General features: G+C 41.1%; 2 protein-coding genes across 5 annotated transcripts in view; one reads left to right on the forward strand and one right to left on the reverse strand.

Moving 5' to 3' along the window:
- LOC126473698 (inositol-trisphosphate 3-kinase homolog) overlaps positions 1–6,813 on the forward strand; it is a 503,381-nt gene extending 496,568 nt beyond the window's left edge. The window contains exons 4-8 of one of the 4 annotated variants that reach the window (XM_050100947.1): positions 329–697; positions 4,304–4,438; positions 4,531–4,704; positions 5,901–6,074; positions 6,300–6,810. In XM_050100947.1, coding sequence (XP_049956904.1) covers positions 329–697; positions 4,304–4,438; positions 4,531–4,704; positions 5,901–6,074; positions 6,300–6,383 — 936 coding nt within the window. In that variant the 3' untranslated portion in view covers positions 6,384–6,810. Of the gene's footprint in view, positions 1–328; positions 698–4,303; positions 4,439–4,530; positions 4,705–5,900; positions 6,075–6,299 lie in introns of all 4 variants that reach the window. The other 3 variants (XM_050100939.1, XM_050100963.1, XM_050100955.1) reach the window with 3 other exon arrangements.
- A 400-nt stretch (positions 6,814–7,213) lies between these two features.
- Positions 7,214–24,253, reverse strand: part of LOC126473688 (alpha-aminoadipic semialdehyde dehydrogenase-like) — a 76,987-nt gene continuing 59,947 nt past the window's right edge. Inside the window, exons 6-8 of the mRNA XM_050100928.1 lie at positions 20,729–20,911; positions 8,341–8,550; positions 7,214–7,611 (exon numbers count right to left, since the gene is read on the reverse strand). Of these exons, the coding sequence (XP_049956885.1) occupies positions 7,399–7,611; positions 8,341–8,550; positions 20,729–20,911 (606 nt within the window). The 3' untranslated portion in view covers positions 7,214–7,398. The remainder of the gene's footprint in view (positions 7,612–8,340; positions 8,551–20,728; positions 20,912–24,253) is intronic.

Genomic DNA, 24,253 nt, shown 5'->3' on the forward strand with positions numbered 1-24,253 from the left:
ACTACAGAGAGAGATTGAGTGAAAGGATTTAGAATTATCCATGTTAAAAGAGCGGTGATATGTTCACATGCCAACATTTTTGGTAAGGAAGATGGAGTGAGAATTGCCCCAATTTTCTGTCCGAATCCTTTAAACAGGAACATAATGTTTTTTTTTTTCCGACAGAAGCATAGACGCATTTTCCGCTTCTACAGAGACGAACAGGTTTCCTCGGCATGGAGAATTGCGTGAAGCCAGTCGTCGTTTACTAATATGGCTTTAATTACGTTACCGCCGACCAATGTAGATGGAGGGAGCCTGACGAGTGTGGTGTCTGTGTGTGCCGCAGAATGCGCTGGAGCTGAGCGCGCCCGCGACGGACGTGCTGCTGCAGAGCCGCGCGCGCTGGTTCCAGCTGTCGGGCCACCCCGACTGCTTCGCGCCCGCCGGCCCGGGCACCATCTGGAAGAAGCGCAGTGGCGGCGAGGACGACGCCGAGCGCCGCGTGTACGAGGCGCTGGGCGCAGACCCGCTGCTGCGGGACCTGGCGCCGCGCTACTTCCGCGAGGTCACCTTCCGCGGGCAGCGCTTCATCGAGCTGCAGGACCTGCTCGCCGGCTTCCGCGACCCCAACGTCATGGATGTCAAGATGGGAACGCGCACCTTCCTCGAGTCCGAGGTGTCAAAGACTACGGCGCGGCACGACCTTTACCAGAAGGTCAGTCTACTTTCTTTACACGTAACGATCGTAGCAGGAAAATAACGCGTCAGAGTGTATTAGGACATTTGTATTTAAATGCGCGTTAGGTTTTCCACACGCGACTTATCTTTTTAGATGGATACCTTAGATCACTTGAAACGAATCAGTAGTGTCTGGAAAAGATAGTCGAATCAAATCGAGCGACACTAAGGGAACTGGATTGGGAAATAGACACTGAAATTGGTTGACGAGTTTTGCTATTTGAGCACCGAACTGATGACGGCCAAAATAATGAGCATATGAAACGTGGATTAGCAATAGCAAGAAAAGCCTTCCTGTAAAATAGATATTTGTTGACACTGAAATAAATTTAAATGGTACAGACTCTCTTCTGAAGCTATTAGGTTGGTACATAAGTTGGTAGCATTTTTGTGCAGCATGTTAGTTTTCCGGTTGCAGTGGGTTTGTTCATTGTCTTTTTTATTGTAGTTCACTGTTGCTGTTTTGAGTTTACATATTGTCATTTTGTCATTTAGTGATAGTTAATGGAGCTGTGGATGCTAGAAAATGGAGTACCAAGTGGAGAAACCTCATTGTACTCGAGAACTGACAAATCTGATGAACTGTCCCCGTTCCGTCGTCGTGCGACATTTGCGTGCGGTAGGGCAGTGCGGCCGTGTGTGCATCTGTGCTTACTCGTCATCAATTGGCTCGTGAACAACACTGACAATTCCTATCCTGTATCATGACTTCTGATGAGAAATGGTGTGTTTATGCTAACATAATGAAAAGAAAAGAATGGTTGAGCTCAAACAAAGCAGCAACTCCCCATACGAAGACCCGTACTCGTGTTATACAAGATGGAATAGCTACAGTTTGGTGTACAATGAATTGCTTCCCCACAGTGTAATCATCAGTGCTGACATTTATTGTCAAAAGTTCAGACATCTTGCAGACGAGATCCAAGAACGGTGACAAAGACTGCTGGAAGGGATGCTACTCCACAATAACGGCCATGCACGTTCTGCTAGACTGACAAAAAATGCTATACAGGAGTTGGGTTGGAAGTCACTTTGCACCCACCTTATTCACCTGATCTGGCACCATCATGTTTTCACATTTTCTGCTGTCTATCAGACAGACTTCAAGGAACTTTCTTTCTGGATGAAAATGTGCTCCAAACTTGGCTCAACGAGTTCTTTCCCTCGAAACCACACTATTTCTATAGTTACAGAATTGAAAAGTTACCCCAGCATAGGCAGACTGTAGTAAATAGTGAAGCAGAATATGTTATTGATGACTCAAGTCTATTATGTGTATCTGTCATGTTTATTAAACTTATGGTAAAACACTATGAACTTGGGCACCAACCTAATATTTGTGAAGTTTGTAGCCTTCTGTAGAAGTGAAATTTGGATGATAAACACTTCAGGCCTTGTATTAAATTGAATTTGGAACAAAAATAAATTTATGGCACATCTTGACTAAAAGAAGGAGTCATTTGATAGGAGATATCCTGAAGCATCAAAGAATTGTCAGTTTGGTAATGTAGGTGAGTGTAGGGGGCTACAGTGTGATATTGGACTTGCCCTGAAATCTACAAATACTGACATAGGGGTCTAGGTTAGCTTGAAAGATTATAATTAGGTTGAGTTGTTGCAGCCAGCAAATATAAATGCCAAATAAAGGTTGTGGTAACAGATTTTTATATGTAGCATAGTCTAATGTAATAATGCCTTTCCTTACAACAGTGGAAGTTGCAACTAACTTTAGGAAACCTGTATTAGATAATGGACAAGTCTCCAACAAGTATTTTCATGCATGCATTGTTACATAAATTATGTAAGATGCAAGTGTGGTCCAGTTTGTAACTTTTGTTGGGGTGTGGGGGGTGGGGGGGTGTAAAATGAGAGGCTAAGGCTTGACTAAACTGGTTCAAAAGGATGTAGGGTATGGTAGCTATTCGGGGGTGGAGAGACTCGTGCTTCATCAAACCAGCCTTTACACTAAAGGCACCACCACCAACTTTGTATCGAAGGAAATGTAGGTTACAGTTTAACATCCTCAAACATTCTACATTCATTGAGGATGGAACTCTCACTAGTTGGAGAAGCGTGGAAGAAGAAAGTAGCTGTGGCCTGTTTTAGGAACCAACCTGATATTTGTCTGGCTAGCCTTTTGTTTGTGTAAAGGAAGGGTAAAAGAGAGAGATCAAACCTACTGATTCCACATACGTGCTTTGCCAAAGGACTTTACCTAAACAGTGTACATAGACAGCATATTGAAATCCAGTAAGCATAAAACATGCACCATCACAATAATTGTTACTCTCGTGACATCACAGTCTTGGATATTCCCATGTCAAACCAGACTGTCATTTTTCAAATTAACATGTACCTCAAGCTACACTACACATCTTCACTATAAATAAAGTTTCGTGTTAGCATTTGTTGGCTTCACAAGCTCACAACCAAGCTATCACCTTTCAGCCTAAACTAGACCTTTGGCTATACCAGAGGTAAGTCGGTCACCATTCTGTAGATTACAAAAAATAAATAAATAAATAAATAAATAAATAAATTTCATTGTTCTCCTGTGTGTCTGTTTACATACATATGACATCACATGTCACACTTTCACTACATCCCAGGTCAAAGACAACACACAATAATGGTAGTTTGTCATCCTTTCAAATATCATAACATAGGATGTTTGATTTGCTTTCGTAGCCACTAACCATCCCCAGCTTGCTGATGGACTGTCAGTAACTGCGCCCACTTTGTAGTATTTGGTACTTAAGTTTGAAGATTCAAAAGTACAGCGCCAACAACAAAGACTGATAAGGTTAGTCACGCAGCACATAAGTTCAATGGAGACTTATCATTGTGGATGAAAGGGTACCATGGATTTTAGGTGCTGGGTAAGATTTGAATACCTGTAACTTCCTGGTGGATTACAGCTGCATGCTGGACCAGGACTCGAACCCAGAACCTTGGCTTTGGTGGACAATGCTTTTATCAACAGGAGCCTCACAAGATTCTGGATTCCAGTCCCAGTTGGGCATATGGTTTTAATTTACTAGGATGTTTCGAAACAGTGCACACTTTGCTTCAGAGTGAAATATTCATTTGAAAACATTTGTTCCAAAAGCTGTCAGATTTACCTCTTTCTGTAACCTTATGTCTGCTGCTACTTTGTATAAGTAGACTTTTCTCAATCAGATTTATAATTATTATAACAGACTCTCTATCAGATGTTGACATATCCGTACCAAGAACAAAGTACCCAAACAGTTTCTTATGAAAACACACTAAATATGGCTGTTTCAGTCCATTTCTGTCTTTTTAAGTTGTTGCTTGGCCTTCAAGGAGACTAAAAGTGGTCTCTCAGTGGTAGCTGTAGTAATGGTTAAGCCATGGATAAGATGTGGAACAAGCAAATATCACTGTATGAATGTCGTGACCTTAGTCTGACTTATTACTGTGTAAGAAGCAGGAAATGTCAAATAAATGTGATTGTGTAATGGCCTCAATTGCACTGGATGTCAAATTCTTATGTTGTGTTTGTGTTTAGTTGCAGAACTCTTATTTGTGACATTTCTGAGAACCTTTTCTTTTCACATAGATGGTGCAAGTTGATCCAAGTGCTCCGACACCAGAAGAACATGAAGCTAAGGCTGTTACGAAACTGCGTTACATGCAGTTTCGAGAACAACAGAGTTCTACTTGCAGTCATGGATTTCGCATAGAAGCAATGAAAGTGAGTGTTCAGATTTGTTTTTCTTTGCACTTTTCCTTTTCACTTGATAGGGAACATGTTGAAATTAAATGAATATTGTTTGTTTCTTCCAGTTTCGTGGATCACCGCCAGTCACTGACCTTAAGAAAGTAAAATCTCGATCAGAGCTACTCGCAACAGTGGCTCTTTTCTTAGGTGGTCGTGAAGATGTAAGGCAGAGGTTGGTTGCGAGACTACGAGAAATAAGAACGAAATTCGAGCAGTCAGAGTACTTCAAAAGACATGAGGTAAAAATATCATTGTAACAGCAATACTGTTTAATTCTGTCAAAGCTAATTTGTAGTTGCTTGTTGCTATGTCCACGTGTGTTTAGCATCATTGTCTTTTTTTTCCTCCTCTTCACATGTATGTAATATTTGATGTAAAACATACATAGATAGACACCATTGTGACCAGAAATGATCCCATATTCTTAACAAACTGTCAGCAACAATGTTTTATAATTAGTTAGTTTGATCTGTGACTATTGACACTCCACTATGGCTGTGACATAAACTTACTGTGATGTGTTTCAATGCACAGCACCATTTTATACACTGTGTGAAGCAGTGGATTGTGTTATTTCACTTGCAATTAAGAAAATGGCAAGCTGTTGAAATATACACATCATAATATTAACTAGGAACCATTCTGCCATTAAAACATGTTGCACAAGAAATCTTTCTTTTATGTTTACTGCTTGAATAGTTGTTTATTTTTTAAGCCAGGATTTCCATCACAAGTTTTAAATGCTGGCCAGTCAGATGACTTGTAAGAAATGGCAGTTACTCCATGACATCTTCTGTGCCAACATAATTAGGTTGTACACAGCTCTTAATGGTTAATGATAGCCATAATGAAAAGTTATTTTCCTACCCTGTTAAGGAGACAGGTAGCTGGAGTGAGACTGTGACATCTGATCCACTTGTATCATTATATCTGTTTTTTTATGTAAAGATGGATATGTGCCTGTGAACTGTATGACTGACAATTTTTCTTAAGATGACATACAGCATAGTTAAAGAAAACTACCAACTCTGGTTAGCTTCATAATGGCTGTTTACATCATTATTTCGAACACTATCAGAACAAACAACTGCTTACCCTCAAAACGTTTTAATTTCAAAGACTTTTATTTATTTAATAAGTTTTATTATTGTAGTTCTGTCTCATTGATTGAAAGGCACCAGTTTTCACATCTGTTAAAAATTAAATATTTTGGTCTGTAACAGGCCCTTCATCCTGTCTGAATGTATTTTGTTGTGTGCAAATTGTGCAAAATGTTATGAGTCAGTATATGTTTAATGTTTGAAGCTGACACTATGGACACATCTTCAGTTAAGAATTATGCATGTTTCCACATAGTTTAAACAGATGTCTCAAGTAGATAGAATATGCAAATGGCGTTTTTCCCAATCTTTGTAATGTGTCTAATTTCTTATAGGTTGTTGGTAGCAGCATATTCATGATTTATGATGATACAAAAGTTGGAGCATGGATAATTGACTTTGCCAAGACTCACCCTGTGCCCCAAGGAGTGGAAGTCACTCATAGGAAACCATGGATTCAAGGGAACCATGAAGAAGGTTTCCTGTTTGGTCTTGATTCACTCATTCGTGTATGTATATTTGACATAATACTGGAAACTGTTAATTTTAAATTATGAGATTTGAATGGAAGCTGTGTGAACAATTAAATTGTATGCTGTTTTAGTGTGTAATACAAATTCATTCTTTACTGAGAAGAAATTGTGAAACATAATTTTGAAACAATACATTTGTATCATTGACAACATATTTTCAGACGATTATGTTTTGATTCATTATTTGTCATCTTTCTGCAGGTAATGGAAGAAGTAGATCTGAAACAGCCTCCAGATTTTAAAAATCCCATCATCCCAACTACCTCAGTTCAATTGAAATCCTGAATGGATGGACAGTAATTTAAGTGCCAGTGTAAAGACTGAATAACGGGGACCAGATGCCAGTGAAGCAGTAGTGATGTGTTGCTACAGTTTCCTGCAGTGTTTTTTGTGAGAATGTGTGAATTAGAAGGAAGGACAGACTTTGGAAGTCTCTGATAAACTGTTTACTCAGTGCAGAGACATCTTTAATAATATGTAGGAAATGTATGGACATTAAAACTGTAAACAAAGTAAGGTATATTAAATTTCTATTAAAATTTGCAAACAGCTGTATCTCCAAAAATTACAGGTGATTGTAAATTTGTACATTTTTGTATTTATTGTTTTTATATTTTTTTTCAGTATTTATTATAATGATTGTTATTTTCTGTCCTTAAATGTATCAAACATTTTCTAGTCGTCAGAAACTAAAACTATAAGTAAAATTTATATATAAAAATTATATGTCAGGTAATAACTTTTACGTAATAATACAATTTTCATTTAAACAATTGCTTAATGTTTATTTCTTGAATAAGTTCCACAGGAACTTGTTCCAGTTTAACATAGCTGCCTGTTGTCAGTCCATTGTAGTGCACATAAAGTAAAATGTCTTCCGCTCTCAGTTTCAAAGTGCAGTATGGGCAAAATAAAACTAGCCCAGAAAATTATTCATGCACCTTAATAAAGAAAACTTAACTTACATCATCTGCTCCAGTTAAGATGACTTAAGCTGAGTTCCCTGTTTGAAGGCACAGGAAACGTTTTCCACACCTGTTTTATTTGTCCATGCTATACCTATATAAAAAGTAATTATCAATTGAAACATTTCGTCAATGAAACCGAAGTTCACATACCAGTGAAAAGCCGTTTTTATTACTTCAAGGTGCGATTCACAGCACGAAATTTTCATATAGTTACTACTGCAGGTCATTTACCCACATTTATGTTTGATTAAAGATTTTATTCAATATTGGCAGAGATCAGAAGAGCTATTATAGAGCATTATATTTCATATTTTGTACATAATCAGATCTCATCACTCAAACTTAATACCCTGAGCAAGAGGCAGTTGCTTGCTGTGATTAATAGTCACAGTAGCACGTCTCATGTATTGTTTCCAGGAATCAGAACCAGATTCACGGCCACCACCAGTGTGCTTCTCCCCACCAAATGCTCCTCCAATTTCAGCTCCACTTGTTGGTATATTCACATTCACGATCCCACAGTCAGAGCCTTTTGGACCAAGCCACTGGAAAAAAAAAAATACTTTGGCCTAGGTACTTGTTACATAATGGAAATAATTCTTGTCTGTTTAAGAAGAATTAAAGATGATATTAAAATATCTCACCAACCTGAAATAGGCCAAATCTTCTGCATTAAGCACAGGTGATAAAGGTAACGTAGGAGACTAGGAATTTGGAAAACTGGTGTGGTTGTTACTATGTAAGCGAGAGAACTTTGCTGCTTCTGTGATAATGACTGTAGGACTACTATATATTAGGCTGATATGTCAAGTAGTATTTCCTTTGTATGCATTTTCAGCAAGTGTGGAATGTAAGTTGTTGGTAGTGACAGAGAATTTAGGGCAAGCCTTAAAACGGGATTGCTCAGCTGGGCAAGAGTTATGGTGTTATCGGGAATGATGGACCATTATAGGATCTAGCAAATGTATGGTTGAATTTAGGTGAAGAGAGAAAGGTCATTTGGAAGATTTTGGCATTTCAGGCAGACTGATTCTTGTTAAATGGAATGCCTAAGTGAATCTGTTGATTGGTAGATGACAGTTGTGAGTGATATTATAATAAAATGAGGCAGATATCCATGCATGAAATTCAAAACTACGCCCATTTCAGAAGGTAAGAACAAATCTTCAAGTCAGCTTATTGGCTCAGATTTGGCAAAGCAGAATGGAGAAATGTTGTTATAAAAATCTTAAAACAAGTCACATGCCATATTTGACCAGAATTGGTATACTTACCTTTGAGAAAACAGTTTCCATGCTTGATGTGAAAATGCTGGATGATAAACCTTGCTTAACTTCATTATTCCATCTTATTGCCTCATCAACATTTGCAGTTTTCAGTACATAGACAATTGGTGCAAATGTTTCCTTGTGCACTACACTGGCATCATGTGGCAATCCCGTTATGATCGTTGGTTCGACATAAAATCCTGGCCCATCCAAAACCTGTAATCCAGTCACTGTGTTGTAATTTTTTGAAAGCCTGCCTAATTATCAGATGAAATGCCAATCATCTAAAAATATATTGCCTAATGGTAGCTGCATGTGGAACCATAGTTAGTTAGTTAATTACACTCCTGGAAATGGAAAAAAGAACATATTGACACCGGTGTGTCAGACCCACCATACTTGCTCCGGACACTGCGAGAGGGCTGTACAAGCAATGATCACACGCACGGCACAGCGGACACACCAGGAACCGCGGTGTTGGCCGTCGAATGGCGCTAGCTGCGCAGCATTTGTGCACCGCCGCCGTCAGTGTCAGCCAGTTTGCCGTGGCATACGGAGCTCCATCGCAGTCTTTAACACTGGTAGCATGCCGCGACAGCGTGGACGTGAACCGTATGTGCAGTTGACGGACTTTGAGCGAGGGCGTATAGTGGGCATGCGGGAGGCCGGGTGGACGTACCGCCGAATTGCTCAACACGTGGGGCGTGAGGTCTCCACAGTACATCGATGTTGTCGCCAGTGGTCGGCGGAAGGTGCACGTGCCCGTCGACCTGGGACCGGACCGCAGCGACGCACGGATGCACGCCAAGACCGTAGGATCCTACGCAGTGCCGTAGGGGACCGCACCGCCACTTCCCAGCAAATTAGGGACACTGTTGCTCCTGGGGTATCGGCGAGGACCATTCGCAACCGTCTCCATGAAGCTGGGCTACGGTCCCGCACACCGTTAGGCCGTCTTCCGCTCACGCCCCAACATCGTGCAGCCCGCCTCCAGTGGTGTCGCGACAGGCGTGAATGGAGGGACGAATGGAGACGTGTCGTCTTCAGCGATGAGAGTCGCTTCTGCCTTGGTGCCAATGATGGTCGAATGCGTGTTTGGCGCCGTGCAGGTGAGCGCCACAATCAGGACTGCATACGACCGAGGCACACAGGGCCAACACCCGGCATCATGGTGTGGGGAGCGATCTCCTACACTGGCCGTACACCACTGGTGATCGTCGAGGGGACACTGAATAGTGCACGGTACATCCAAACCGTCATCGAACCCATCGTTCTACCATTCCTAGACCGGCAAGGGAACTTGCTGTTCCAACAGGACAATGCACGTCCGCATGTATCCCGTGCCACCCAACGTGCTCTAGAAGGTGTAAGTCAACTACCCTGGCCAGCAAGATCTCCGGATCTGTCCCCCATTGAGCATGTTTGGGACTGGATGAAGCGTCGTCTCACGCGGTCTGCACGTCCAGCACGAACGCTGGTCCAACTGAGGCGCCAGGTGGAAATGGCATGGCAAGCCATTCCACAGGACTACATCCAGCATCTCTACGATCGTCTCCATGGGAGAATAGCAGCCTGCATTGCTGCGAAAGGTGGATATACACTGTACTAGTGCCGACATTGTGCATGCTCTGTTGCCTGTGTCTATGTGCCTGTGGTTCTGTCAGTGTGATCATGTGATGTATCTGACCCCAGGAATGTGTCAATAAAGTTTCCCCTTCCTGGGACAATGAATTCACGGTGTTCTTATTTCAATTTCCAGGAGTGTAGTTACATGTTCCATAGATCATTTGAATGATTGTTTCAGCAAAATTATGTGGAATGAGTCAGTTTATGGGTATGTGCATGTGATTAGTGTTAACATTAATCCAAATATTTTTTCAGACATACCCATGCAACTAAACTTCAGAACTATGGATTTTTTATGGCTAGAACAAAAATTAGTCCATGGAATAGAAGATGTTGTCTAGGAGAAGTGTTTTTACGTTAGATTTAAAACTTACTTTGCTACCGTCAGACAATTTGTTAGTGATCAAATGATAAAAAAATTTTATTGCTCTTTAATGAGCTCCTTTCGGAGCTACTGACAACTTCAATAACGGGTAATAAAGGTCTTTTTCTCCTCTAGTGTTGTATCTATGAACATCACTGTTCTGAAATTGTGATGGATTGTGTATAACAAATTTTGTTAGCAAATGTACTTATTGTGATAATGCAGTTAAAATGCTTTACTCCTTCAAGAGATACTTACGTGACAAATCCAGGTGACAACCACATATTATTTTTACTGCTTGCTTTTGTGCAATCTATACTTTCTTTCTAAGTGATGGATTACCCGAGAAAATTATTCCACAGGGCATTATTGAGTGGAAATATGCAAAATATCTAAGGAGGCTTATTTGTTCGTTTCCAGAATAAGCAGTTAAACAAAGAGAAGAAAGCAGCTATACATATTTTTTTTAGTAGCTCATAATATGCTGCTTCCAGATCAAGCTTTTTTCCCTGCCATTGTGGGAGGGGTGGTTGGTGCTCATTATGCTTCATCTTACAATTGCAATATTGTTTTGTTTCACACAGGTTATTGTCAAATAATTGTCTAGTGCTAACTCTGAAGGAGTAAACTTTACGGTTTAATTCTATTTTTAATTCAGATCTGATTGATTCTACTAGTTTCATTGCTACTCTGTTCTACATGTAATTTTGTAATATTTGTTCCAGTTTTATTTGTGTTAACTTATTTCAGTATATCTTATGATTAAGTTCTAAACATTAAGGTTATGCTAAGTCTGTGACTACGTCTTGGTTCACTTTGGCAGTCAGCATTGGCATTGACTGGTTAGGTCAGGATAGGCATCTCGCTGGCAGTAGTGTGCATAACATCTGTCATCATGTGTTTTGGTTATTCTCGTCTGCTTTGATGGGTGCAAGGTGGTGGTGGTGGTGATGATGATGATGATGATGATGATGATGATGATGATTGGTTTATGGGGCGCTCAACTGCATGGTCATCAGCGCCCGTACATAGCCCCAATTTTTTACACAGTCCAATCTAGCCACTGCCATGATGATGATGAAATGGTAAGGACAACACAAACACCCAGTGCCCGGGCCGAGAAAATCCCCAACATGGCTGGGAATCAAACCTGGGACCCCCTGATCCACAGGCAGCAATGCTAGCCACTAGGCCACAAGCAGTGGACTAAGGTGGTGAAGGAGAGTGAAGTTTATTAATAGATTGTCCATTTTGTCATTTATGTCTTTGAAATTGACTTTTGTGATGTGTGCTATTTCCGGGAGGGGTATATGTATTCATATTTTGATTAGGTTGTGAGTTGTGGTCTTTGAGTGAGTAGAGTCACATGTCTGGTCTGTTTTTAGTTATGCGCCATTCATATCTGCACAAGGTTTGGCAAGTCTAGTTTTCGTGGAAAAGACCTTCACTATAGTGTCCACGGTATTCTTAGTATGCTGCATAGCAGCCACTTTTCTGTTGTGTAATATTTTCTAGTGCAGGTCTTGTCATGCCACCCAGTGGTGTTGTGTTACTGCATATTCTCTTACTGGTCTTATATAGGCCTTTAAGTGTTAATGGCCGTGGTTGTGCTGCACCCATGGAAGCATCCTTGTACTAGCCTGATTAGTTTTTGTCTTTTGCGGATTTTGTCTATGTTGTGCTTAACATCGGTCTTCCAGTTTAGTTATTTCTCTAGGTGGATTCCTAAGTATGAGGTTCACTCAAATGAAACCTGGTCAGTGCATCTACCTTTGCCTTACCACGTAAGGTGGCACCATGTAACTGCAGGTATGGTGGCACCTCTATTGGTAGAGAGTCCGACACGTGCTCACAGTTTGATATTGCATAGCACCAGTGTGGTTTCACGCCGAAGAGAAGATGCTCACACAAGTTATCATCCACTACTGAACATGCGAGCAAGAAAGCAGGAACTACGAGGAGTGATTCAATTTTTGGCGGCAGAGGGAGTTGGAGGCTGTGAAATGTATCAACAGATGAAGGCTGTGTATGGTGAGTACAGTCTGAGTCGTTAAAGTCTTGTGGAATGGCGCAAATGATTCCTTGAGGGTCACGAGTCACTGGAATATGATGCTTGTCCTGGACTGGCTCATTGTGTCATCACACTGGAATTGGTTGTGGAAGTGAATGCTTTAGTCCTCGACAACCGCAGGATCACCGTGGATGAGATCCATCAGTTACTGAGTATTGGTGTGGGCTCTGCCCACACCATAATGCATCAACACTTGAACTTTAGAAAAATCTCTACGCCATGGGTTCCCCATGAACTGACCGCCGAACAGGACAATACAGTTGTTGGTATGACTTTGTTGCACAGAACTGAATACAGTGGTTTTTTCCAAAATAAGCAAGTTTGTTTTTAAAAACCATTTAATTGTTTGAAAACTTTATTAACAATCTTTTTTTGTTGCTTGCTCTCTAATGGGATTCATTATAACACTAATAATGTCTGCAAAAAGTGCAATTTCTGCTTGGTGGTTGTTAAGTGGAAGATCATTCACATATATGAGCAGTAGGAGTGGGCTCAAAGTTGAACCCTTGTGGGACTCCCTTTGTGGCTTCTCACCAGTCACTAAAATTTTCTCTTTCCAGCATTATTTGAGCGGATTTCTATCATTGATAAACTGATGATTGGTAGAATGTTCCATGTGTTGTTCACAGGCTCTAGGTGACTGTTGACAAATAGTGTCATGTATCTGTGCCACTGTGTAGTGTAATGCAGCATTCAGTAGAAGTTACTTGGCCTGCCATAATAAAGTGTAAACAACATTTTGAAGTTCCATTGTATTTGTGGTGGTGGTGGTGGTGGTGGTGGTGGTGGTGGTGGTGGTGGCAGTATGCATAGGGCACTCAACAGTGAAGTCATCAGCACTTGTACTCAGTGAACAGAATACAAGTGTGGTTATGACTTGTTAGAAGCATGCAAATATAAATTAGAAAATGTAATGTGCTACCATCCTAGGACACTCTTGCTAACACTGTCACACAAAACAGTAAAACACCTATGCCCCATTGTATGTCTCAGTGTGTGAGTAAAATACATAGACTATAACCATACATCATCTAAAATAGTGGAGCAAGAAACTGAGCCTACACGAGCAATTGGAAAACAAAAGATGAAGCAACCACCCTAGAAAAACATTCTACCTAAGTACTGTTGAGAAGACCAGACATCACACACTATTAAAACATGAATTGCGTTCGGTTCATCACCACCTAAAATAGAGGGCAGATCGACTGGTAAGCGGGTTGCAGACCTCATGGCTTGGTATAAAACACAATCGGTTTATGTGGTGTACAGAAACCTGTAGACCACATGCACTGCATACAGATGAGTCTTCCTGCTGAAGGAAGAGTCCAGGTGTTGGAGGACAGTGTCCTATCCGAAGATATATTAAGAGTACGTGCTCCCACTGCAGTGGCTGGAAGGAGACATGCCACAATCATATCACTGGTTTCACAGCCCTCAGCTTGTTGTTCTCCAACCCTAACCATTTCTCTCCCCACAGACACATGATGTTGTTTCTCAATAGTGAGGCAACTGCATGGATAGGGGCAGCACATTCAGAAATTGTAACTTCAAAGCAGGCATTCTTAGCTGCTGCATCTGCTGTTTCATTACCCCAAATGCCCACGTGCCCTAGTACCCAGCAGAATGACACATCTTTTCCCTGTCTCTGTAAGTGGAAAAGGGCGTCGTGGATCAGCTGAAGATATTTTTGGGTGAATACGTGTCATTGATAGCCTAAAGAGCACTTAGGGAGTCAGTGCAGATGAGGAATTTGTTAGGAGAAAGGTACTGCATCTCCTCCAGAGCCCTCAAGTTAGTGGATGATTCAGCGTCAAACATTGTGACTGTATCAGGTAAGCAAATCTTGATAACACAGCACAGCCGATGGAATTATCCTGCTTAGACCCATCAGTGTTACAGTCACTGTGCTCTGCTGAAATACTGCACAACATCGATACAAAAACAGAGGCTGGAGTAAAAAACTTCATGTACACCGACAGATCCAAAATAATTTTGGAGCTCCTTATTAACCGAGGCAGCAAATGACTCCAACCTCGATGAAGCATGCAAGAATTGTCTGCACCAAGAGCCACTAAGTCTTGCCACATGTGAATCCTGAATGGCTTCATTGCTTGTGGCCTATGTCTAAATAGTCACTCCATTGAAGAGCCAGTAACAGTACGGAATGCTGGTGATTGTGGCATATCCTGCAACAGCTCTTGGTGGCCACCAAAAGTTGTTGCAGGATGATTTGATTCACGGATCCAGTTATATGGCTCCTTCCGTGTATAGCGATTTTACGACTATGACTGAAGCTGGCATCAATGTAATGCCGAAACTGGTAGCACATAGAAGTTCATAAAATAAAATAAACTTCTACAATACATATGGCTGTTGGTAAATTATTGCATCAAGAAGTTCATGCCAGCTGTTGTCCCACGATCCATAATGGATCAACGAAGAACAAATACATTTATGTGTATTGTAAGCTGCAGTTGACGAATGGCTGTTGCAAGGATGGAGGTGGAGCAGAAGATGGCAAAGTCATCCACAAACAATAAACAACTAGCAGGCGGTTTAACTGTGGAAGTAACACCATTGATGGCAATAGTGAACAGAGTTACACGTACAACAGAGCCTTGAGGGACCCAATTTTCTAGCTCGAATTGCTTGGAAAGGGCATCGCCCACCCAATATCGAAAAAGTTTTCTGGAAAGGAAGGACAATATGAAAATTGGTAATCATCCCTGGAAACCCTATTGGTGAAGCTGTCTCTGGATGTGATGCCTCCAAGTAATGTCAAAGGCCCTCTCAATCAAGATCGAAGAAGACACCTATGAGATGCTGTGTGCTTATAAAGGATTTTTGAATTTCTTCCTCCAGCAGAGTGAGGTTTCAATGGTTGAACACCACCACCAAAACCCAGTCGAAAAACAACTAAATAGGTCCTCAGATTCTAGGACCCAAATCAGACACTGGTTCTCCATGGGTTCTAGGGTCTTTCCGATGAGCCAGTGAGGGCCGTGCTATGGTAACTACTAGGAAACATGTGATCCTTTTCTGGTTTCAGAAGGGCCACTAAAATCACATCCTTCCACAAGTCGAGAAAGTTCCTGGTAAACCAGATCACATTAAAAAGGGACAGAAGTATTTCCTTCGCATCCTGGTGAAAGTACTGTAACATGCTTTATGGGATCCAATCCTTACCCAGGGCAGTCTCCTTGACCTGAGACAGAGAAAACTCAGGCTCCCACACAGAAAAGGGGCAATAATAGTCCTCAGTGTTGGTAGAATTAAAATTCCAACCTCTCCACTAGTGCCCACTAATGGCGGAAAGCTGGATCTCGATTTGCAGTGGCAGTGATCGAACTGAAGTAATCTGCCATGGCATTCACAGTTTCCCAAGTTTGGATTGTAGACATTCCTGCCTCAGTAGGTCATTGGGCACATTTGCTAGAGATCCTCTTTATGGCTTCCCAGACCTTTGAAGAAGTAATGGAGTCCAGAAACACTCGCCATGACCTCTTCTTGTTCTCTGTGATTGTCCATCATGCCTTTTCCCTTACGATTTAAAAGGCTGTAAGGTTCATAACAGGAGGCTGGCATTTGAACCCGGCACAAGGCCATGTGTCTCTCCTTGATGATGGAACGACGCTTATCATTCCACCATGGGACATATCACCTCTGAAATCAGTCTGAAGACTTACAGAAAGCAAGGTCTATGGCCGAGAATAGTCCCATGGCAGTGCTAAAGTGTGTGCTACCACCAGCATTAAGAAGGTATAACTATCCTGATACTATAAACTTTTGACAATGTAACCTCTGGGGTTCACTGATGGAGATCCCCATAGCACACTGTGTACATTAAAATCTCCTACAGGGAGGAAGGATGGAAGGAAAGCATTTGTTGGGCTGCAGATACACACTACAGATTGTAACAGGAAATGGAACATGGACCATGACAGCAATTGCCTGAATAGCTGTTCTGAGAGAGAGAAAAGTGGTTTGATAAGTGTCATTCACAAAGATAGCCGCTCCACCTTTAGCCCTGTTCCACTGAAGTCCTCTTTCTGATGAGAGCTGTATCCCCTGAGCACAGTGGTATCAACTGTGTTTAAAATGTGTTTCCTCTAGACACAGATAGGGAGGTCTCTTCCATGACAAAGGGTTTCAGCTCCTCCACATGTGTTCTGAACCCATTCATGGTCTGTTGAAGCACAGGAGCCATTTATCTGGGAGGTTTATATTTTCCCATTGCCCTTCTGCATGTAGGAGAACCCACTTCACTAGGAGGAGAACTGAGTGGACTCGAGAGTTCATTGAAGCAGAGATCTAAGTCCATTCAGAGTCATCACCCTCTGAATGTTTGTGGATCTGATGATCCACCTGTTTCCATTCTGCCTTCTTGACAGTAAAATTTACCTGAGTCTTCACCCTCACATTCAATGACACCAAGGTAGGCTGTGTGAACCCAATGTGCAGCACTTGCCCTGCCAAAGTGGCACCAACAGCAGAAGCAGAAGCAGTGCTCTCTGCTGGAGTTTGCATGGATTTCTGGGTATCAAGATCCATCTACATGTATGTCTACATCTACATGGATACTCTGCAAATCACACAAGCACCTTCACAATAATACTCTATTATTCCAATCTCAAACAGCATGCAGAAAAAAAAAACCTATATCTTTCCGTGCAAGCTCTGATCACCATTATTTTATTGTGATGATAATTTCTCCCTATGTAGGTTGGCATCAACAAAATATTTTATCTTTCAGAGGAGAAAGCTGATAATTGAAATTTTATGAGAAGATTCCCCTGCAACAAGAAACACCTTTGTTTTAGTGATGTCCACCCCAAATCCTGTATCAAGTCAGTGACACACTCTCCCCTACTTCTTGATAATACAAAACATGCTGCTCTTTTGTCTACTTTTTCAATGTACTTCATTAATACTATCTGGTAAGGATTCCACACTGTGCAGCAGTACTTTGAAAGGGGGTGGACAAGCATAGTGTAGGCAGTCTCTTCAGTAGAACTGTTGCATCTTCTAAGTGTTTTGTCAATAAATCACAGTCTTTGGTTTGCCTTCCCCACAACATTTTTTATGCATTATTTTCAATTTAAGTTGTTCATAATAGTAATTCCTAAGTATTTAGAAATTCTTCCAATCCATATGTGGCATACAGCAAACCGGTGCTTAACAGTATTGGTTAAAAACAGTCTTGGTTGCAATTTTAGTTTTTTATTTTTTAATGATGCATTTCGCCTTATTTAGACATTTCAGGTTATCTTTCCAAAATAGGTTATCTTTTCAAAATGGACGCGAGAGACACCAAGATTTGCATAACGCGTTCGCGTTCACAGGAGCGAGTAACAGAATAAAATGCGGGCTCAGGTAGTAAACCAAGTATTTAGTCCATAGGTGATGTCTTCTTGTGTTCGCAAGTTTATTTGTGAGTACAGCAAATGAAGTGGGAAAGTATCTGGGCTGAAAGGATTTGTACATCATCTCGCTTCAGTGTAAGGCACATGCTTAGTCATCTTTCACTCCTGGATTTTCTCTTCTTTCTTAAACACCATACACACTCAGCTCCAAACTGGATGTGGACCTGAACAATTGACACCAAAGTCGGGGCAGGTACACATAGTTCCATCAGCGTGAGCGGCCATACGACATGTACCATACAAAGCTCATCCATTCCACCCTAGAGAGGTGTGCCCGAATTTCTAACACATGAAGCACTTTCTAGGGTTGGAGAATTATGGTCTGACTTTCAATCTTAAAAAATCCAGTTTTAATATAATCTGGGTAAACCAGCAAACCAAACGTTGTTTTAAATTAGTCTGATTTTTCCAGTTTTCCACCCACATGATAGTCGGGTCATTCTTCTTCCAGCTCGGAAGTGTCCATATGCATGATGTCACTCCATGTGACCACTCCTTGACTAGTTAGGGGTATGGGGCAATTCAACTACAATAGGATACTCACCCAAAAATTTGGGCTTCAATAGGTTGTTAACTTGCTGTGATGTTGCTGTTTCAACCAGCTGTTTAATATATTTGGGGATTCCAGTCAAAACATTAAGGCCTTTTTGGATATAGAAGAGCAGTACCTTCTCAAATGTACTATCTTCTCCCCTTATCACAAGAAGCACATTTTGACACATTGGACACATGCCTGAACTTTAGATGAAGATTGGTCAGGAGGGCTATTCTCCTGTGCTCCCTTTGAAGGGTGGGTGTTAATACTACCCAACAGACCACCTCAACTGTCAGAAGCAAGTGTGTGAGAAGTCATGGATGCCGTAGTGATAGCAGGAGCAGCTAGGGAAACAAACAGTCCTGGGAGACAGATCCCTGCTTGTCTGAGTAAGCCGCATACAACTGAGATGTGGCAAGTTCCCCATAGGTTGCCCACTATTGACTGTTCTACCTCAACAGCTATTCATCTCATTGGTGCACACCACACCTTAAGATTGAGGATTTTTTTTGGGGATGTTTGTACCATCCTCATAGCCCCCATGACACACAACGTTCCACCGCTGCACCACATGGTGGATGTTGAAGCTTACCCAGAGATTATGGTGACAGAGGACTAGTGGCACTTACCATTTCCTAGCTCAGGAACCTGGGGTCACCACCAAGTCCATACCCAGCAAACAGGCAAATGCTAAGCCTTGGGGGGGGGGGGGGGGGGGTGTTGTTGTTTGTTGTATTTCTATTGTAGGGTGCTAGAGCAAAGAGAACCAAGTCAGGCAAATTAAATTAAAAAAGTAGCACATTGAAATGAAATGTCATGTATTAGTCCTAATAAAGCTCTGTAATTGCATTTCCATTAGGCCTACACAACAGGTGTTTTGGCTTCAGAATTACTATTTTGTTTTTGTATATTATAGTAAAGTGACTTGTTTGTTGGCTGGATAAATCTAACACTGTAGGTTCACAGTCCAATTCTTGATCAATTCCAGGACTTTTTCTTTCACTTATCAGTTCTTCTTCCAAATCAGGCAACAACTCATATTTGTGAAAGTGCTAGGTAGCATTATGGTTTGGAGTCCACCTGAACGGTAGGACCCCCTATAATTGGGTAGATAGATCATAGGAAGACAAGGACATACCATTTCCAGTAGGACTATGCCTAGAAGTACATTGATTTTCTAACCCTCTATCAGGTCGGAAACAGCCTTACTAACCTACCACATTATATTTTCACTGTTATAACTGCAACTAAGTTACTAATAGAATATACCTACAGAGTGATCTGTGATAATGTTACAAAATTTCAGGGATGATGGAGAGGGATAAATACATCAATGTGAGATAAGGGTCACTAGTCCAGAAATGACAGAGGCAAAAGTTATAAGCAAAAATCATTCTGATATCTATGAGGGTGGAACATGCGTACCGGTACTGTTGTTGCTAAGGTTGTATGGTAGACAGCTTTCTGAGGTGATAGTATGGACCAAAACAAAAAAGTCAAGTAAATATGGGCTCTAAAATGCATACCTTAAGAGCTGTGAACACTTCTTCACCTTTGATTCTGTGAAACAAATACCGTCTTCTGCAGGCTCTTTGCTTTTCATGTTTTGGGAGTCCCAGAAATGACCACATTCAAATGAGCAGAGCACATCAATGAACACATGAACTTTCAACCTTGGGGACATCCGGTACCCACTTGCTCTACATTTCTGTATAATGACTCGAGACACCTGAGTACCTGAAACGCAACTTTGGCCCTTTACATTGACCCAATCCTTGCAATTCAACATAACCCCTCATTCCACCTGATTCAATCTCTGTTAGCCTACTTCTATAATCTTTGCTTCCTTCATCCTGAGAGAAGGTTGGTCTGCGATAATCTGGATTGTAAGTAACCTGTTCGCACAACTATTTCCTCATGTCTTTGATGAAGAGGGGATTTTTTGTTGAAAATAACAAAAATACTTTCCTTCTATATTTTTGTGGCTATTGGCTTTAGTGAGAGATGTGCTTTCTGAAGGTAAGTACAGTACTGCAGTGTGTATAGTCTGCTAAAGCTTCTTTCAGCATTTGCTACTGGAGATACATTGTTAACAACTTGCTTGTAAAGCTTACCTGAAAAATTTCGCTGTCATTTTTTGTAGCGTTTGTACTTTTATTGTTACAACTGTGTCTTTTGTCATTAATCCCAGTTTTAATCTGAACATCCCCAAGATCCATTCCCTCCAAACAATTGTAGTATTGTTCCTTAGTGACCTGTGTTCACTTGTAAGTAAATCTGTGAAATGCCTTTGGAAATATTCCACAGGAATTTTTGTCTTACTTACAGCTTCTGAAAGCAATTATGAAGGTATTATTTGCTGCAAAAACACTTACATTTCCACCAAATTCAATAGTACCACCAGCAGCCAGTGCTTCTTTAATAGTATTCTGGAATGCAGATACAGACTGGGAACTGTGTAGTGGTCCATACAGAACACCTTCCTGCAGAGGGTCTCCCATCCTTTTAATAATTTGAGCATAGGCTTTTTTCAGTGGTTCAAGTACCTTTTCATAAATCTGAAAGAAAAGTAAAATATTTGAAGCAAATAGCTCAAAACATACAAATAAATTTTATCTGTATAGAAATACCAAAATTTATTAACTGATCACAAGCTTTTGCTGGGCTCTAACATGTTGCCTACAAGGTATACATGGTGTTTATGTGTGATATCAACTGTTTCTGTTTACATTCTCCCTTGAATGTCATGAATGATTGTTATTGCCTTATCACTTAAATTCTGCATAATCTCTGTAACGCCATTCCCTACATTCCATTTTTATTTCTTCTTCTTCTTCTTCTTCTCATTCTCCTTCTTCCCTCTCTTCATTATTTCTACAATCTCTTATGTAGACTGTATTTCACCAGCTCCTGCCTGTGTCAACCTTTCATTTTTCTTCACTTATTTGTTTACTTTTTTTCCATGTTTTGTTTCTTTGGTTCTTTTTCTGTCTTTAGATTTATTTCTACTAGAAATGAAAACAGAAAATGAACTGTGCTTGTAGTGTAATATTGAAAAAATTAAGGAGGCAATTGAGATTAATTTAGCGAGTAACCTTGTGAACAGGGATGGAGGTTTTTGCTTAAACTCTGCCTGAAATCCTGCTCTCTGCCTTGTCAAAAAACAGAGGGAAAGAGTTAATGTTACCTCACTTGCTAGTATGTAGTCTCACTATCGACATCTCTGACTTTGGTCATCTTTGGTGGCACTAGTTTTCTGTGTGTGTGTGTGTGTGTGTGTGTGTGTGTGTGTGTGTGTGTGTGTGTGTGTTTTTTTTTTTTTTTTTTTTTTTTTTTTTTTTTTTTTTTTTTTTTTTTTTTTTTTTTTTTTATCTTTCCTGACTTGCTCCGAGAACCGAGGTTTTAAATTTGCCTGTACATCGTTTGTCCATTGCAGTTTGTGCCCTGAAAATGCCTGGGTGTTCTCCTGCCGAAATATCGGCGGTCACTGTAAATTTTACCTGGCTGATTCCCAGAAGTTGTTTGAATGTCAAAAAAGGTCCTTTCCATGTATTTGTGAAAACACCTTTGAAATTGTGAAACAGTCATACAAAGATCCAAGACATTTTCTGCACACTGAGCACAGCTGCTTCATGTGTCTACAACCCGATTTTGCAAATGTCTCGAAGACAACACCTTTCGATAGCCCTGTAGAAGGCTATTGTTTATGCCTACAGCTGTTTGTGCTTCAGAGTTGAAAACTGTTAAAAGCACTGAAAGGTGTCAGGGATTTTAAGTTGAGGAGTGTCTTACTAGTAAAGAACAAATTTTTTGAAACTTCATGCATGACGAGACATTTTTTCATACATCTCAGTGTTTATGACTTCATATCTCCTGAACTATGACAGTAGGTGGTTCTTACCACAAAAGTGAATGTTGCCTTACAGTAAGGGATATACATACCAAGGTTGGTTGAAATCGGTCCGTGGTTTAGGAGGAGATGTGGAACATACACAGACGTACGTACTTACATACATACATTTTTATAATATGCATGAATTTTTCTTTGTTACATACTCACCTCATCTCATCACATCACAATCTACTGCAGCTTTAGCTTCACTCTGCATATTCTCTGTCTTCATTACAGTTTTCTGGTGAATCATATGCCTCATAGCATAGGATGGCCAGTCTAATTCGTGGAATTCAAATACTGATTCCATTATTTGTGTCCAGACGCATTAATGTGACCATCGCCCGTGTTTGATGTCAGTGCCCAATAACCACTCACAGACGGCAGGTGGTAGCATTACCAGTGGATGGTATATAAAGCATGGTGGGGGGACGCAGAAAACAGTATGTTGTCGCAATGTGGAAACAGACCAATTTCTCTGCTGTCCAAAAAGGCATGATCATTGGCCTTTGGCCAAGGATGGAAGCACTTCTGAAATGCCTATGTTTGTAAACTGTCTGCAAGCCACTGTTAAAGTATACTGTGCATGGGAAAATGGCACTATCCAAAACTGGCAGTGAGGGAACTATGGTGCACCAATGGCCATAGGTGATGTGTCAACAGCAGTTGCAGTGATGTGTATGGTCGAACAGGCATGCAGCAGTTAAGAAGCTGACTGCCAGATGGATCAAGGAGCTACCAGCAGTGTCTCCTTAACAACCATTCAGTGATTGTAGTTGCATATGGGCCTCCACAGCAGCTGATGTGTTCATGCACCCATCTTGAATGCTGTTCATAGGCAACAAAGGCTGGAATTTGCACACCAGTACCACAATTGGACATCCACTGAGTGGCAAAAGGTGGCCTTTTCAGCTGAATAACGTTTTATACTCCACCAGACAAGTGTGTATGGCATGAAACATCTGAAAGCAAACACGCTGTAAGAATCGTTGGAAAGGTATGGACCAGAGGAGGGAACACTATGATCTGGGCAATGTTTTTTGGCATTCTCTGGGTGATCTTGTCATTCTGGAAAGCACAATGGGTCAACTAAGTTTGCATTTAAAATTGGCAACTGTGTCCACCCTACATGCAATTTTATTTCCTTGACACAATGGCATCTACCAACAGGACAATACAACATGTCATACAGCTTGCAGTGCATATGCATGGCCACAAAGCTCTCCAGATCTAAACCCAATCAAGAATCGTTGGGACCACCACAATCGGGCTGTTTGTGCCATGGATCCTTAACTGATAAACCTCGTCCAGCTGGCCGCAGTACTGGAATTGGCATGGCTCCACATGCCTTTCAGTAACTTCAGAATCTCATTGACTCTCTTCCTACACGTCTCGCAGTGGTCTGTGCTGCGAAGGTGGTTATTCAGACTTTTGACAGTCGGTCACATTAATGTGGCTGGACAGTGAACAATGAAGCTGATGGATGCAGTACAACTAGAGAGGAGCTAGCTGCAGCTGTACACTCAAGAATCATGGTGGTTGCACAAAGGCCAAAGTACTGTGACTTCATTTCATTTCACTTAGAGTTCTAACATGTATTACTATACAGGGTGCTACAAAAAGGTACGGCCAAATTTTCAGGAAACATTCCTCACACACAAAGAAAGAAAATATGTTATGTGGACATGTGTCCGTAAACGGTTACTTTCCATGTTAGAGCTCATTTTATTACTTCTCTTCAAATCACATTAATCATGGAGTGGAAACACACAGCAACAGAACGTACCAGCGTGACTTCAAACACTTTGTTACAGGAAATGTTCAAAATGTCCTCCGTCAGCGACGATACATGCATCCACCCTCTGTCGCATGGAATCCCTGATGCGCTGATGCAATCCTGGAGAGTGGCGTATTGTATCACAGCCGTCCACAATATGAGCACGAAGAGTCTCTACATTTGGTACTGGGGTTGCGTAGACAAGAGCTTTCAAATGCCCCCATAAATGAA

This window comes from Schistocerca serialis, chromosome 1 (assembly GCF_023864345.2).
Source record: "Schistocerca serialis cubense isolate TAMUIC-IGC-003099 chromosome 1, iqSchSeri2.2, whole genome shotgun sequence".
In the NCBI taxonomy this organism is placed as follows: domain Eukaryota; kingdom Metazoa; phylum Arthropoda; class Insecta; order Orthoptera; family Acrididae; genus Schistocerca; species Schistocerca serialis.